The sequence below is a fragment of the Perissodus microlepis genome, chromosome 1 (genome assembly GCF_051167445.1).
Source record: "Perissodus microlepis isolate ML-2025 ecotype Zambia chromosome 1, ASM5116744v1, whole genome shotgun sequence".
Classification (NCBI taxonomy): Eukaryota; Metazoa; Chordata; class Actinopteri; order Cichliformes; family Cichlidae; genus Perissodus; species Perissodus microlepis.
This window is the reverse complement of record NC_140461.1, coordinates 31,163,493-31,177,102: the sequence shown is the minus strand read 5'-3', so window position 1 is coordinate 31,177,102 and position 13,610 is coordinate 31,163,493. Positions and strand designations below refer to the sequence as shown.

Genomic DNA, 13,610 nt, shown 5'->3' with positions numbered 1-13,610 from the left:
GGTATACTTAGCTTCTCATCCACGGCTTCTTCTTTGGCTTGGTTCTTTGTTAAATAAATAATCATAAAGTGTGGTGTGTCACACTTTTTCCCCCTGAAGTTATATTTGAATCATTTAAAGATCTGGTAAGGCCCAGATGATTTTTTTTTAAATTATGCCCCAAAATGTAAAAGTTTAGAACAGAAAGAGAGTGCTCCTTCTCTTCCACAGATGTTTGGTGAGGTTTAGAAACCAGATATAAAGTAAATCCTGTATACACGGTAATTTTTATTAATTTAATATCATGGAAATGTTATTGTGACTGGCTGATAAAGAACAAAGCCTGTACAAAAAAAAAAAAAACACTGAACAGAGGTTAGCTGGACATAAAGTGAAGTGGAATTAATTTTTTTTATACTTGAAAGCAAAGCAAAAATGCCATAGCTGCCACATCAACTTACAACTGAAACAGAATAAAAAAAAAATCCTGAGATTGTCTCTTCAGTTTTTGTTCATTAGAAACAATCCAATACAAGCTTTTGCTTGTGGCACAGCTAGCGTTTCATGGCTTGAGCCTTTGATTAGAATTAGAGAAGTCATAAAAGCATTACTAATGTGACAACGAGTAACATCATCTAAAAGAAAAAAAACATACAGTATAGGACTCATATCCAGATGTACTCATCTTTTTTCCACATCCAATTCAAAAACCTATTACTATAATGATGCTGCTGATCTGAACTGCTCATTTGCAAACTCAGCTGAACCACTGCTTGCTGTGACCCTGGAGCAAAGTGTATTATTGTTGCTCCCCAATCTCTGTTGTTGCGTTTGATGTTTGCACAGTGACAGTGTGACAGTAAATAACAGTACAGTACTTAGTTAATAATTACTGAAATGTTAGAAATGAATAAATACCGCTTAGTGAAACCAAGCTGTTAGCAGGTGTTCAGAGTATGCAGATAGGTTACGCAATTTTAAGTAGAGCACATAAACATCAATTATTTCCCAATGTGTGATTATTATTCTTTTTTGCTATTAAAAAAATTGTAATAATTACCTGGAAATTTCTCTTGGCCACAAAATAACGCATTCTCTGGATCACCCGGATGGCTTTTCGGTGAGACTCTGTGAGTCTGTGAAAAACACATTTGCATCAAGGTTGGTCGTCTTCAACCTGTTACACTTGTTTACACCCCTTCTTTCACTGAATTGAATGAACGTGTGAAACTATGAAAAAACTGGCAGACATTAACCTTCATACCTGAACTCTTATCAGTATAGGCAAAAATATTAAGTTTCATTATTACTGCTCCATCTACATCAAAAGCCTCTCCTCTATTACTTGTCTTCCTTTGAATGTGATGAAGGTGAGTTACAGAAAGAACAAAGGCGGGTAATTTTCAAGGTCTGCACATTTCTCGAAAAATCATTAGCACAAAGCTTAGAGTGATTGTCGGGCATTTAGCCTCCATTATTATGTTGTGGGAATTATTAAATAGGTATTACTTAACAGGCTCATTACCCTGGAAAAGCAGTGAGTGAGTATGTGAGGTGGGAGCGCAGCGAGTTCTTTGTCAAGTCCGGTGTATAACAAGGTAGGTGAGAGTCTCATAATGGACTTTTCAGAGGCAATGCAATGGGCTGATTTTCAAATACAGCTTTCATAACATTTTATCAAATTAGCACTATGAAACGTCAATAATGTGCTCCTGAACTATTATAGAATCCATTTTACATCATAAAAGGATTATGTGGTAGTGATATAAGCAGAAGCCAGGCAGTGAGACAAATTTCTTTTAGCTCTAATGGCAAATTGTGACTTCTTCAGAAAAAAAGGAAGCATTTGAATATCAAAGATGTTTCTTTAATATTTTCATCTACCATTAATGAACACTGTGGTGTGAACATCCTAGGGATCTGTAAGGTTATAATCCTTAAAGAAATGGTTAAATATTTTGGAAATGGAGCTTATTAAACTTAAAAAGAGGAGATCTAAGACTGGAATTAAGAGACAGTTTGTTTTACGCAGCACAAAGAATAAAAAGAGGAGTTTAGCCTTGTTCTATCTAAAGCATCCAAGTCTACCTATTAGCAAGCTTAGTAATTAACCCTGTACAGTTTTAAAGGGGATTATGTGCTGGACTACGTATTCTAGGCTTCCTCAGTAGAAACCAAAGTCACTATGATCATTTTATGTTCAACAGAGATCTTAACGAATAGTCAGCTACATTAGTGGTATTGAGACAAACATGATGCTTAAAGCACCCAAAGGAAAAAGATTTTTTAAATCCTGTTTGGGGAAAGTCAGCAAACATTTTTTTCATTTCTTTTATCAGATTTAATGGGTGATTTTATATGTGCAGTTTTTAATGTCCTGGTGACATCAGATATTCAGTGCTTCAAAATAAGTACCTGATGTGTTGAGAAGTGAGATTCTACAGGGCTTGAAGGAAGTGAGTAAGCATATTTTTCACTCTCATTTTTTTTTGTAGTAACAGCCATCAGTGAACTTTATTAATGTTGATCATTATCATGGTCTGAGTACATCAATCATTTAGTCTGCATATATATGTGTGTTGCAGATGCAAAAGTTTTGATCTTTACTCCACTGGAATCACTAGGCAACATGTTGGGCAGTTTTTTAAGTCAACATCAGAATTCAAATCCACCAGCTGACTGGAGCGTTTCTGTGTGGAGTTTGCATGTTCTCCTCATGCATGTGTAGGTTCTTTCTGAGTACATCCTCTCAAAGACGTGTGGTTTAGGTTAATTGGAATTTCTAAATTCCCTATTAGCCATGATTGTGAGAATGAATGATTGTCTGTCTCTCTCTGTGGCAGCCCTGTAGATGGACTGGTGACCTGTCCAGAGTGTACTCTGCCTTTTGCCCTATGATAGCTGGGATAGGCTCCAATCCCACCTGCAACCCTAAATTTGATAAGTGGAATGAAATCCCACGGATTAAAACCTTAGCAAGATTAGAAGGATGTCTTTGGAGCTGTTAGGGGATAATTGTGCTATTTAATATATATAGTGCTATTTAAATAGCACCTAAATGTGCTATTTAATGCAGTAAAGGCATTTTGATTACTATTAGTGCCATATATTCTGTTAGAATGGTCTACTGAGCTGTGTTTTGTCTTCCATCGGATGCCTCTGAGGAATCAAAAGAACTCAGTAAAGTGTTGATATTAATAATTCATTATTATTAGCTGTCATGCTTTGACAGTTCAAAAAGTTACACTTACGATCAGTATTGTACCAATGCTTTTGTTATCGCTATGACTTATGAGGAGACTTTTCAAATAGGGGCAAACATCCATAAAATTTTTTAAGGTGACATGGATTCTGACTGACCGTGTCTCTACATTGAGAATAATTTATAATATAACATATAAGTAAATACAGGTGGGTTACATGCAATAATACATGCAATTCTCTAACTTTGGAAAAACTCATTCTGCTGCTGTCTGCTTCTGCGAGGTATGTAATGAACTCAGAGAGAAGACTTCCAAAAACAGCTGAAATCTACACTTTGTGTAACTTCAAACCCCTGCCTTATATTTATTAGTAGTAGTGATCAATAATGTAGCCCACAGAGTCTGTCTTCATCATAGAAATTTGTGCTTTAAAAAATATGAAACCCAAGCAAATAATGGTTGTTGAACATTCCTCGGGTGCTTTTTGTGGCTTTTTTGAAAGGTCTAAAGGCACATGAACTCCGCTTTTTGTACTGTCGACATTTTTATGCTGAAATGTGGAAAATGACTGATATTAAAACGTTGTTTTTTTTATTCCAATCCATTCTTTCTTTGCAGCATTTAAATAACCTTTATCTGATTTGATGGTTTTGTTACAGACTTTAAAAAAGTGGTTTTTCTTTTCTTTTACAAATGTGGGGATTCAATTGTGTTAAAATGTACAAAACAGTGATGTCATGTTTTGTGACGAGGACCCAGGCACAGAGAGACTTGATGAATTTAAGAATCTTATGATTTAATAAAGAAATTTGCAGACTTGCACAGAGATGGTAAAATTATGATGACTGATAACGGAAACAAAGACAACAGGGGACGAGGACAGGGAGGAACAGGGGTTAAATGCACCAAGGAGACAGTCAGAGAGAACTCAGGACAACTGGAGACATTTAAGGATGCAGGGACTGACAGAGACAGGGAAGAAGTCTCATCGTGACGAGTACAGTTTATCTTGCCTGGACCCCCAAAGCTCTGATCCTAGAATCGCCCCTGTTCCAAATGCTTCATGTGATTGGTATAAACAAAAATGCAATGTGAAAAAGATTTTCAAAAAAGTGTCTATGAAGCTTTACATTTTTGCCTCACACACTTTTTTTTTCTTTTATTATGACTTTAAAAGCTCCGTCTTCTGGGTAACTGGGGGTGTAATTTTCGTTTGTTTGGGACAAATGTTTGGCAGTTTTGTTGAAAGTCTCAGTACCTCGATTATTATCAATTTGCCAAAACCTAGTGCAATGCAAAGTCAGAACTGGCAGCTGCAGAAATATGACTCCTGGGAAGTATTCCATAGCGAGAATCTATACACCACGATTTGTACCAATGACTAAACTGAGCTATTCTCCAGTCTTATAAATAAAATAAAACTGACAAATTGGTGTTAAATATGTAACAAAGCGTGTAATCAAAGACAAACCTGGTGAAGAGAAACACATTCTTCAAGGGTTTTTTCTCTCTCATATTTTTGGTGTTGTCTCGTCATGGATAACACAAAGTGTAGTATCTTATAATGGCACAATGCAGCATGGGATTTGATGTGGCGCTGCTCTATGAGAACAGCTGGTTACGTATTTTGAAGTCAGCAGAGCACAGAGTGATCTTTGCCAACAACGCTGCTGCATGCATTTCCCACTCTGCATCATTACTCCTCCGTTTAGAAAGAAGTCCCACGGGTCAAAACTGTCGCTCCATTTGTTTCACTTACTGTGCACTCACATTGCACTGCAGTTACTTAACACTCATTTCCTCATATCACTCTCAGTCTCTAGCTGTGCAAGTGCCTCGGCAAATGCAAGTGATTTTTTTTTTCCTGATACACACTCATTACACAGTAGAGACACGAGCCCTCTGGGGTTTGGCATATTTCAAAGGTTAATTACAAATAGCGGAAAAAAAACAACCCCAAAACAAAATGCATAAAAACCTTCCCTGTCATGGTCATTAAAACGAACGTACACATAAACACAGAATCCTATGGTGGTAAACTCACTGTGACACTGAGGAGGCTGGGGCCAGTTCATTCTCTCTCTCTGGCTCCAGCTCCATGTCATCTGCAAAGCTGCAGTTCCTCTGGAGCGCGCTGGGCGAGTGGACTTCTAAAAGGCCAGGGCTTCTTTTCACTGCACGTTCACCCACAGACACCCAGAAACACACTCATTAGACTTTAGCTATTAATATGTGTCTGTAGTGACACTGCAGATAAAGTTTCGCTGTGTACATCCTGTTCAAACAGGTTTTGTGATTTACACTTACTTACACATTTAAATGTATTCTAATTTCTCTTAATGCACTAATGTTGTGTATGCTGATATAACCAACAACAAAAATATGCCCATATGTTGCATTAAAAGTAACATTATCTGAAGACAGTGGAAAGGGGGGAAAAAGACATTCCTGTGGTAGCTTTCAGAATCGCTAGTGATTTAGTGAGGGCTTGTGAACTGTGGGAAAATTAGGCCTCATGTGACCTGGGATCTTGACTCTCCAGAGCTCTGTTTAGGATTATAAAAGTGCTGTATTTAGATGGGAAAAGAGATCTGAATTTACAGCTACAGTCATCTTGCAAAAACAGGGAAGAGAGGAAACGACTTCGTTTGGATAGACACAGATGGGTTTTTTTTTTGTAGATGTTCTCAAATGCAACATGCCAGCAGGGTGGCACTTTCTGTTCTTTGCCACATAAACTTGGATAAACAGACTTTTTTGTGTCTTTTAAAATTGTAAAATTTAATAAAAAAAAATGAAAGACAAAATGTAACCCCTCAATTATCCAAATCTGCCACTGGAGTGTTTTGAAACTGCACCAGTAAGAGACGTGTGACACAACTGTTCATGATTTTGATGTGTGAAATAAAAAAAATTAAAAAAAGGTGTTAAATGGCACTGCTTGAAATGCACTGTAAATCAAATGATCTTAATTGGTGTTGTCATCTGGTGACAAGACTTGCCCTGACCAGCACACTGATATTTCTCAATAACAGAAAATGTTTTAACTCCCTGCTGGGCAGCTTTTTAGATGAAATGCCAAACATTACTTTGCATATCATCTAAACACATCAGACCTTTAGTCCTCTTGGCAACAACACTTCAAACTGTATGTAACATCGCACATGATGAAACCAAAACTTGTTGCAACTAAAACTGAAAAATGAAGCCAGCACACCAGTGCCAAAAATCTGCAGTTCCTGAAATGACCACTTGAAGTCGATTTCAAAAGTAAGTAATTCTTAATAGACATCCATGTTCAAATTTCTAACTTTACAACAGAAATGTGCATTTTTTTCTTCTGGGAGAAGGCTTCAATCAATCTCTACAGAGGATTCTCAAATGACATCATATGCACACCGTTGGCCTCCTCCATCATAAGGGAACCACAAGGGAAAAATGTGTAATCCAGTTGATGAGTGGTTCCTGGAAGCTGCTTTCATGCCACTAGGTGAAGTTGGTCATAAAGAAGGTGCTGCACCAAAAACCTCCTTGGTGTGGTTGAAGATTGCTCCAGCTTTTACATCAAAGATACAATTTTTTTCTATAAACCTTCGCTTTTATAAGAAAACTTATAAAAGTGCAACACAAACTCGACACAAACTGGAAATCGAGGGCATTTCCCTTCAAAGTAAGAGTTGTGCCTCACTTGTGTCACACTTTTATAGTTTCATCCCCATTTGAAGAGTAGTTGGCAAATGTTTGCAGTCTCAGACAACTTGGTATGTTTCCTACGAACTGTGGGCAACTGGAGTTTGGGACCAAAGCAATCACATACAGGCACCTTCTTTGCGACCTAGCAACAGCTAGGAACCTCCAAGATCTATTTGGTAATACATATTTTTCCCTTGCCAGATTATTGTGCACCGTCTCTAGGGCATCGTGACTGAGGGGCATCGTGACTGAGGTCTTACTGAATTGATCATACATAGTCACACATCAAAAATGGTGGACCACTTAACATCACGTGGTTAGCAGTTGTAAGACCACAAAACCTCACTAGCTAATTTCCCTTCTTATGACATTTGTAGAGGGGTTTTACATTGTTAAGGCATTAGCGTTATTAGCATTATTAGGGGCCTGGACACTTTGAGAGACAGGAAGGTGCCATGAATCGGCTGTTCTGTAGGCTGTGTATTTTCTCAGGTGTCCATTTTGTGCACAACCTTTTTTTTTTGGTGGTCATAATTAACATCCAATCTAACAAGCAAGCAGCAGTAACGATGGCGAAGGTCAGAATACTAAACTCAAGGCTCCAAAACAATAATCCACAACCTCATGAGTGCCATCTCTTTGGCCATGTGCACCTTTTATATGAACGCCAGACTGTATATTCAAGGCAAACAAAGTAACATAAAAACATCATTAAGCTCTGAAGTTACCTGGAGGTGGTGAGCTGAACTGGAGAGAGGACAAAGATGTCCAGGACTGCTGGCGATCTGAAGAATACATGATGGAAAACACAAGCATAAATTATTAACTTTAATTATCCTGAAAAATAAATGTGGCACTTGGAATCCTTTTTCATAATCATTAGTCATTAAGAAAACAACACAACATTTCATTACCTCATGGGTGCCTGACTAAGAAAGCATGCTGTTATAAAACTTGACAATGACAAAAAGTGACTTGATGGGCTGTTAAAAATAAGCATTAGGAGAGGATAGCGAGTGCGCAGAGGATGTGACCAGGATGTGGACACTAACATGCAGCTCACCACATCCTCCCAGAGTGTAGAGTCCTGCTAAATCAGGCATACGGACAAAACACAAAGAGACACAAGCAAGGAAGTAGGCAGTTAAGTTGAATGAAAGAAGCATAATGAGAATTAAAAAGGGGCAGAAAGACTTAAAATGTAAAAAGAAACACCACATCTGCAATACACCTGATAGTTCTGTTTATTATGAACTGAAAAACACTGATGGAAAATTACTTTCCTTCAGTTTTTCCACTCTTGCAATCAAAATTATAATGGCTTGTATCTATTTTATGTAACCACATACCCAGTGAACAGAATTATGAGGAATAAATGCCCACACAGCAGAGATAACCAACAAGGTTAACGCAGGGATGAAATTGTTCAATGCAAAAGACAGGATACGCTTTTAGTGTAAGCTGACAACTCTGTAAGGAGCTGAGCACTTGAGCCAGCATCAGTGCCTGCATACCCTCACCCCAAGCATACAACAGATGGCAATGTAGCAACTTAGTAAAAAATGGACGTGTTAAAAGCATCATGCTGTAAATGTAAGATGTGCAGTAGACCTGTAGCATCAGAGATCGTGAAGTGCACAGACATGCATAGAACCGTACAATTGTGCAAATTAAATTCTGCCCTTGTACTGAGAAGTGAGTGCAAAGCAAAACCATTGGCACTGTTGTGTTGGTGGTGCTGCAGTCACCCATGTAAGCAGCTTTTCACATTACCAGATTGTGTTAAAGAAAGAGGTTATATAATGAGGGCCTGAAAAGAGTAGCATCTAATTAGATGTTTATATATTATGGATGTGCTAAAACTATCCATATTTATCTCCTTGAAAAAGTAAACAGATGGTCCTCTCCTGTGTCTTGGTTGGTCAGTCTACTAGATCAGGCTATCCATTAATGTCCTTCATACAGCAGTGAGAGGAGTAATAATGATGATCTTTTGAAAAGGTATAAAATAGGCTACTCGGTGAGCAGAACAACATTAGGGAATACACTCTGAGAGAAATGAATGAACATGGAAAATGAACTGACAGGGAAAAAAAATGAAAGAGGCATTTTCAAGGATGATATTGAATTAGTGAGTATATGTTACTTCAGCAAAAGTTCCTCAGCTTGTTTTTTGATGAGAATAGCTCAAATATTCTCAGCCCCAAAAGGCTGCAGCCCCCACTCTCCATGACAGGATGTTGTAAACCAGGAAGTTAGAAAGTGGGGCATATGATATTTTGGAAAAGTAACTCACATTTTGATTTGTTTGTATGTAGGCTTTAAAATGCCACATAGTCCCTTGAATGAGAAAATCTGTGACTACACTGACCACAAGAATGGGAGCGTTAACATTAAAGGGTTTAAGGTGACTACTGATTGCTAAAGTTGGCCACAATCTAATTGCATATTAAATTGTGTCTGTGCAATGCTATGCAGTGTGCATGCTCCACATGATACACAATACATTTAGTTCAATTTGACTAATGTTAGATGTATTGAGTAGTTTCAAATGGCTCTTAAATACTAATGCAAGGGCAGTGTTTCATTGTACTGTCTAGCTTGTGATTCAGGCTGTTTTCAGGAACATTTCCATCATTTATACATTAAAGTAAAATAATGTAAAAAAGTCATTCAGTGTCAGTGAAAAGGAAAAGGGAAAACTTTGACCTGCTGGTGGCACTACTCCTGAGCTATCAGAAAAGGTTTGATTTGAAGTATTTAAAGTGAACTCATCAAAGTAGTTGGAGTACACAACATAACCTTAAGTGACACTGACAGGATGCAGTATTGATTTGAATACCTCCTAGCTCTTCATCATTGAATCAGCAGCACTGTGTGTTGTGCAGATTTTTACAAGTTCAGCAGAGGACCCTTGCAGTTCATACTCATCAATGCAACCTCACGTTATATTCCTGCAATGCGCTCATCTATTTTTAATGTTTGGACTTTGACCTCTTCACCTGCTGTGGACAGCCTTATACCTGCAGTTTAAATTCAACATTCTCTATTTTCTGTATCATGAAAGAATTTTTGGTTTGACACCTGAGCAGCGCTAATGAAATCTTTACTCATTAAGTGATGCTGTGAGTATTGATTCTGATTTGAAGGAAAGAACAGGGACCACTCCATATATCTACACACTTGCAACAAACATCAGTTTGTTTTCTTCTAGAAACTGTTCTTCACTCTTTCAATAGGTTTTAGTACCTGTGCCAACAGTGCTGTAAACATCTGAACTCATCTCCCTTCCGCTGTCAAACACAGAGTCGAAGGTGATGCTCGGAACTGTGGGGGAAGTTGGACCATTATCCTTGTCACTGCTCTTCAATTTCTTCCTCATCTTCACCTGTTCGAGAAAATGCAAACAGCTCAATGAAGTGTTTGGCTGCAACTTGAGTGACACAAAAGGGTAACTGTGTTCACCGTGTGGGAAAAACATTTGGAGTTACATTTTGATTTTGCAGCCAAAGTCTCAACTGTCAAACGGAATTAGATTTAGCAGCCGGTAAACCTTCGTAAACATGAAGGCATATCAGTCGCCAAATTATGTGATGTAATGATCTTCATAATCTGCCTACCTTTCTCTACCGCCACTCTCTGTTTTAAAAAGTGTGGAGCTGTCATGCATTTAAATAATTTATCATTTCTGTTGATGATAATTACATGGAAATACAGTAGGAGGATCAGAGTCTAAAAAGAGGGCCAAAATAAACACTGTTACTAACTGCACATAAGCAACATTTAAAAACAGATGCATTAGTAGATGTATGGTTGGTTGCAAAGATGCTGAATAATCAATATCATTATTAAATTGCTTTTTCCCCCCTTGTCAGGCGTTTCTTGTTTGTTTTTATGTGTATCTTTTTAAAATCTGATGTCCAGTCTTGTGATTCTGTTATACTACAGTAATGGATGATTTTCTTAAATCTAACTAGTTGACTAGCCTGTCTGGTAGTAGATGGTGAGTGAGGGGGTTGAAACCCAATCTGACATTAATTTATGAAATTATTTACAATAATTCTGTTTATTTGTTTCTATTATTTTTTTCTATTATTACTATTATTTGTTAGACATTACTAGTCGGAAAAGACTGACCTCTCTCATAAGAACTATGGTGTTTCCAGTATTTTTGCATCAATATCAGATATCAGATTTGCATCATTGAGTGCAGTCTAAACATCAGAAACAAGTTGCAGTATAAAGCAACACAATGCAGTACAGCAGACTACAGCCTTCACAGTGAGCACATAATAACTGAAAAACAAAAACAGCCTACATAAACCTTCATGAAAACCTTTGTGAATTTAGGATTCACAGTATTGCAGGGGTGTTGCTTCAGAATACATTAGTTGCACTTTGCCTGTGTCTAATAAACGGGAAACCGGGTGTATGAAGCAGTTACAGAGAAATCTATAAAATGATTACTAACCGATTTCTTGGGCTTGGGGGTGGATAGAGAAGAGGCAGGGATGTTTGATCTTTTTCTCAAAAACATCTTGAATGTGGCAGAATCAAAGTTCTCCACCGCAAAACATCTCCACGATGTCTGGAGGGGCATAAAAATAGCAATACGTTGGTTGGACAGGACAAATTTCATGCCAGCATGTCTGCCATATAAGAAAAGAAAGAAAAGGTTACATGAAAGGATGGTCTCCATAATAAGACTGTAGCTCTGAGACAGCATAATCCCCCGGCTGTACTGAGCTACTGTTGGGAGTATTTTCTTGGTCAAATACCTGAATGAGACAGGCAGCTGCAGGGATCTGTCGGTTGAAGTGTTTTTGTCTTTGCTTCTGCTGCACCTTCAGGGCGAAGCCTGAGCCCAAGATTCCCTGTGAAGAACAGCATAGCAGAGTTTTTTCTCATTATTCAGTTTTAACCACACACTTTCAGGCAGCTGCACGATCCGAAAGATAGAGAAAGAAGGAAGAAACAAAGAGAGATACTTCATGATTCTATTCGGTTGAGAATAATTTATTTTTTCCCATTAACCTTCATAAACACGGAATTAGCGGATTTAAATGGGGCGATTAAGCGTTTTTATTTCTTGAACTAAACGTAAATAATTGGGGCTCTAAGTATTTGAGACATTTCATAAACCTTATTATGAATATTGAACCAAGGGTAATATAAAAAGTGATGAGGAAAACTATACTTGTCTAATCCAATTTTTCACCCAGTTTTACTGGGTTCACTGACTTACTATGTTTCTCAGCAAAGTCACTGCTGTTCTGAAATCCTCACGGCACAACTCAACGATAAGGTTAGGTGGAAATTTCTCACTGCACTTACTGCAGGCAGGGCAAAGAATGAAATGGCAAAGACTGAGAAACAGGAAGCAATAGTCTTTCCAATCCAGGTTTGTGGCACTTTGTCTCCATAGCCAATAGTTGTCACTGTGACCTAAAGGAAAAAAAACACAGACAAGACAATGACGACAGTAGCGTTTTATAATTAGCGTTCATCAAAATATACAGCTAGGGTATGTGTTTTTAATAAACCAAAGTATAGGACAGCTTAAATAATTACCTGAGGCACTAGATGAAAAGTTAAATGGGAACTACACACCTTTGGAGCGGGAGTTACAAGTTAGATTCCCATCCGGCATCCAGTAAGGGTCCTGGCCAGACCCCCCATGCTAAAAACCAAGCCCTGGAATGGCGCGGCTATGTCTGCAGCCTGTCCGCAGCTCGGACACAAGAATTTCACTACATGTTGTACTTTGTATAATTGTGTATGTGACAAATAAAGGTTGTTTGCTTGTTTTTGTTTGTTTGTATCACAAACTGCTTTGTTCTATGTTCTTTATTTATATTGGACACACAGCTGGATTTTGGGGTTCATATATTTTGCATAAGGACACCACTGGTCCCCTGAGACACGGCCGCCATTACTACATATCATCATCACTGGTTGAAAAATCTGGGGATCATCAAAGTCAGTAGTACATCCGTGGTCCCTGCAGATAGGCTAGAGCAGTTGCTGATACCACACTCTTGAGTATCTGCTGACTCAAATACCAATTTGATACCGTCTTTTCCTTGCTCTTCAGTAACTAGGCTGCTAATAATACATTTTTTGGAAACACAGCTGAGCTCCAGATGTCTCTTGTGAAACTGCAATGCTCATATTCCAGTCATTTCAGTGGATAGTATTATAACTTGTATGCACTTCCTGGAGACTTATTATCACTGCATCCCTAATTCTAACCACTACCCTATCATTAAAGGGGACCTATTATGCTTTTCCTTATTTTCTATCACACATATACTGGCCCACACATATACAGGCTGGAGTGCTAATATTTAAGAAATTAATAAATTAATAATTAATAAAATTTTAAAGAACAATGTGTAAAGTAACCCTAAAAAGCTTAGGCTACAAACTGCTATAAACACTCTAAACACTACCAATTAGAGTGGATATCTCAGGCACACAGGCACCAGGGCAACACTTTCCAATCGACCGAGTTACTCATTGCACATCTATTTCCATGCATGTGCTCAGAGCTTACTTTAGCATTAGCATTAGCATTAACTTGATAGTTTGGGCTAATGAACTGCACTTGGAACTGACAGGGGTTATTAGATTTGTACAGAAAATCATTAACTTTCTAAAGTGTCCAACACTGACTTGATCCAAAAACAGTAGTAGTCGTTTTAGAGTACAGACATTTTGCTAGTGCGGTTGCAA

General features: G+C 38.0%; 1 protein-coding gene across 1 annotated transcript in view; it reads right to left on the bottom strand.

The window, feature by feature from the left end:
* The window catches only part of kcnq1.1 (potassium voltage-gated channel, KQT-like subfamily, member 1.1), a 44,222-nt gene that overhangs the window by 3,071 nt on the left and 27,541 nt on the right, over nucleotides 1-13,610 (bottom strand). The window contains exons 7-13 of the mRNA XM_084949509.1: nucleotides 12,210-12,320; nucleotides 11,654-11,749; nucleotides 11,347-11,463; nucleotides 10,125-10,263; nucleotides 7,604-7,660; nucleotides 5,227-5,356; nucleotides 1,040-1,115 (exon numbers count right to left, since the gene is read on the bottom strand). Of these exons, the coding sequence (XP_084805635.1) occupies nucleotides 1,040-1,115; nucleotides 5,227-5,356; nucleotides 7,604-7,660; nucleotides 10,125-10,263; nucleotides 11,347-11,463; nucleotides 11,654-11,749; nucleotides 12,210-12,320 (726 nt within the window). The remainder of the gene's footprint in view (nucleotides 1-1,039; nucleotides 1,116-5,226; nucleotides 5,357-7,603; nucleotides 7,661-10,124; nucleotides 10,264-11,346; nucleotides 11,464-11,653; nucleotides 11,750-12,209; nucleotides 12,321-13,610) is intronic.